Source organism: Pygoscelis adeliae, unplaced genomic scaffold (assembly GCF_000699105.1).
Source record: "Pygoscelis adeliae isolate BGI_AS28 unplaced genomic scaffold, ASM69910v1 Scaffold945, whole genome shotgun sequence".
NCBI lineage: Eukaryota > Metazoa > Chordata > Aves > Sphenisciformes > Spheniscidae > Pygoscelis > Pygoscelis adeliae.
In genome coordinates this window covers 86,434-89,992 of record NW_008824878.1, presented here as the reverse complement: position 1 = coordinate 89,992, position 3,559 = coordinate 86,434, and the positions used below count along the sequence as shown (strand labels likewise).

The window sequence follows — 3,559 nt, the reverse complement described above, 5'->3', positions numbered from 1 at the left end:
GCTGCTCTGTGGCACTGCCGCTCCCCGGGGTATCGCCGCGGTGGCTCCTTTTGGTCTCGGGGGGCTGCTCGTCTCCGTCCCCCCCTACCTCCAGGCCCCGGGGGGTTTCGATGCGGCCCCTCCGCACAAAGTGGCGGATGCGGGCCTCCAGCCCCTCGCACTTGGGGCGGGCCAGTAAAGGCTTGTAGGTGCGGGCTTTGACGCCTTCCACGAAGCCGCTGACCTGGCTGCAGAGCGGAGGCTTCGTATCTCCCCAGAGGACGGTCGTGCTGTTCCCTGGGCCTGTGATATAATCGAAAAAATACCGGTGGTTTGACAAATATTTTTCTTTCCCCCTTTCCTTCATTCATTTTTTTTTTTTTTTTTTTTTTAAACCCAGTTACCCCCATCCCAAGGTATTGCCACAAAACCATCCCTTACTTTTTCCAGTAGCCACGGGAGCAGCGTCTAACCCTCGTAACATGTTCCGTAGCACTTGAGTTTTGACCGCGTGGTCGGCCCAGAGCTGCTGTAGGTGGGTAACGTTGAACTCCTGCACTTCTCGGTCGTAGAGCCACTGAAGGTTTTCGAACTCGCAGTCGTACAGGACAAGGGGAAACTCGACTGCCATGCTAGGGCAAAGGAGAGAAGGCGTCACCCGTTGCTGTCTGGAGGGATGCTGTGACAAAAAAGGCTCGCGCCAACAGCGCATCAGCCCGTCCTTTCTGCCAAAAACAGCCCTGTCTTTTACAGAACTCCTTTTCCCGATAAAAACTGAATTAGTTTTAACCAAATACCAAGGACTAAAGCCATCAAAAGCTTGTCCGAAAGCAAGAAAAACGTGATCCTTACGGATACCTCCCAGAGAGGCCGCCGGCAGCTTGCTTCCGTATTGTGAGAGACTTGCTTCGCAGGCTGGCAGAGAAGCGGCTTGCCAGCGGCACTTCGCGCGCAGCCGTCGCTTTGAGAAGCAGCCCGGGAGGTTTTCCCGAGCTCTCCGTACCTGTACTGCGGTTTTCGGGGGTTCTTCTCCACATCCAGCAGCTCGTCGATGATCTCGGGGCTCTCCATCCTCTGGCCGATGAGGAAGAGGATCGCTACCATGCAGCGGACTTGGTGATACAGGAACGCCTGTCCCGTCACTTCAAACTGGCACAGACGGAAGGGATCCCGCAGCCCCGTTTCTCCTCCTCCCTCCACCCATGTCACTCCGGCGCTGAGGATCGTTCTCTGGAAGTTGACCACCCCGTTGGCGACGTCCATTTTACACAGGTTACGGAAATCGTGGGTCCCCACGTACCTCTGGGCTGCGACGTGCATGAGGGCCACGTCCAGGTCGGCGCAGGGGAAGAAGTAGCGGTAGGTCCTCTTGAGGCAGCTGAACCGGGCGCTGAAATCGGGCTCCACGGGGGCCCAGGCCAGCGCCCGGATGTCGGGCGGGAGCACCCTGTTCAGAATATGGGTGTAGCGGAGCTCCTCCTCCCTCTCGCTTTTGCCTTCCGCCTCGCCCTTGCGGCCATTTAGCTGCTTCCCCTCCGACAGGTTCGAGCGGAGATCTAGGGAAATCACCTGCAAAATGAGGAAAGCCAGGATTAGATCACAGATGGGCGTATTCGGCGTGTCAAGCCAAGTCTTCCTACACCGCTGTGAAATAAATTCAGGATCTCCTACAGATGAAGGTGTCTTAAATCAGGCGATCTTACCCCTCCTTCCTGCGGGTAAAGCCGCAAGTGCCTCTGCAAAGGCTCCTAGCAGATGCTACGGATTCCTTTAATAAAACAGAGAAAGTTGCAGACTGCCTACGTAGCACGGTCTCGAAATGGCTTCAACTTTAGTCCACGTTTTTAGGATAGAATGTGCTCTTTCCCCCCCCCCCCCCCGGAGGTGATGACTTTGAACCCAGTAGCAGCCTGGCTGTCTGGGAAACCTGATGTGGGAGCAAGTTGCAGGTGCCTGCGCACTTTAAACGGCGCAAGAAAAGGCAGCCCCTGCCCTTATTTCGTGCGGCTCGTGTTGTGAAGGAGAGCAGACCGCCCACCCGAGCCAAAACCACCCCAGCGAGGCGAAAGCTAAGCCAGCTCCTCTTCCTGAGCCGGGAGGGAAGGAGAGACCGGCCCGACAGCGAAGCCATCGCGGCGCAGGAAGGGCTGTGCTTTCCCCAACGGCTCAGCCAGCCTGATGGCTCCGTGCCCACCGAGCGGGCCGGCTGGCTCCCCTCCCTCCAGCTCCCACTCCCACCTTCCCTTCCGCTAGCTGCGGCTCCCCTCAGACCCTTCTGCGCAGGAATTCAGCTGCCTGACTCCGCAGGAAGCTATCCAATTCTTGGATTTTTTAGTTTTTTGGGGTTTTTTTTAATTTTTTGTGGGGTTAGCGAGTTAAATCAGCCAAGAGGGCTCCGCCAAGCGCTGCAGTCGGCGCAGGAAGAGCAACGAGTGCGTCTGTGGAGGAAGGGGCATCTCCCCTTTTTTGGCAGCGCGGAGCTATTGGGGAAGCTGCAGCCTAAAACGCATTTCATCCTCTCAAAGCAGGCCCTTGGAAAAAAAACCTAGCGCTAATAAACACTGCGAGGGTCTAAAATCATCATTCCACATGGAGGAAGCCATCGCCAGGCTCGCTTTCAGATTTAAAAGCTGATGGCTTTTAAAAAAAAACCCCCAAACGAATGTGCTGTCTTGGCTCGTCACTGTGGGACAGTAATCCCACCGGATCTCCGTCCCACCCAGGAGCCCAGAAATCCAGGGAAGCCCGGGGGGGGGGATCCTGACCTGTCCAAAGGCGCTGACTCCTTTGTCCGTCCGCCCGCAGCGGTGGTAGTTGGAGGTCTGTCTGTTGTCTACCAGCCGCGTCTTCTTCAAGGCTTCAAACAGTTTCTCTTCGATGGTGTTGCTGGTGTTCTCCTGGCTGGCAAAACCCTGGTAGCCCCAGCCCAGGTAGGCGATCTTCAGCGCCACGTGTCTGCGGCCGTAGGCGCCGAAATCGAACGGCCGTTGCTGGCGTTTCTTGGCTCTCCCGGGGGCGGAAGGAGCCTCTCTTCTCCCAGCGCCCTCCTTGTCCTCCCGGAGCTTCTCCTGCAGCCGCTTCACCTCCTCTTCCAGCTCCTGCACCCTCCTCAGGAGTCGCTCTTGATCGGTAACCGCGCTCCCCTCGGCCATGGCCGCTGTCTTGGAGCCTTTATTAGCGGCTGGGGGAGCCCCGGGGGCCGGCGGGAAAAGAAGGGGGGGGGGGGGTTGCGTTTTTATGTGGCTTTTATTACACCTAGAGGCTCGCTCTGTAAAATAATTGTTACCCATGGAATAGATCTTTATTTTCTAACCCCTCACGTCTTCCTAGCAGAGCATGGGAAGGGCCAAGGCGGCTTAGCTCGGACAGCTTCGTCTTACTCGAGTCTCCTTTTTTGCACTTTTTAATCACTCCTCTTCCCCCCCCCGCCCAGCCGCCGCCACCGCGTGATCGTCTCTGCCCCGTCAGCCCAGGATCGGCGGCAGCACGTTCCCGGCTAGCCTTTCGCCATCCGCGCGGAGCCGTCACGGAAGCCCTTTCCGTTTTCGCACCGCGCTCAGCCAGCCTCCGCCCTTCCAGC

At 57.5% G+C, this 3,559-nt stretch overlaps 1 protein-coding gene across 1 annotated transcript in view; it reads right to left on the bottom strand.

Annotated features, from left to right (window-relative positions):
* PUS3 (pseudouridylate synthase 3) overlaps positions 1 to 3,158 on the bottom strand; it is a 6,912-nt gene extending 3,754 nt beyond the window's left edge. Inside the window, exons 1-4 of the mRNA XM_009324523.1 lie at positions 2,745 to 3,158; positions 983 to 1,548; positions 421 to 611; positions 16 to 282 (exon numbers count right to left, since the gene is read on the bottom strand). Of these exons, the coding sequence (XP_009322798.1) occupies positions 16 to 282; positions 421 to 611; positions 983 to 1,548; positions 2,745 to 3,131 (1,411 nt within the window). The 5' untranslated portion in view covers positions 3,132 to 3,158. The remainder of the gene's footprint in view (positions 1 to 15; positions 283 to 420; positions 612 to 982; positions 1,549 to 2,744) is intronic.
* Between the last annotated feature and the right edge of the window lie 401 nt (positions 3,159 to 3,559).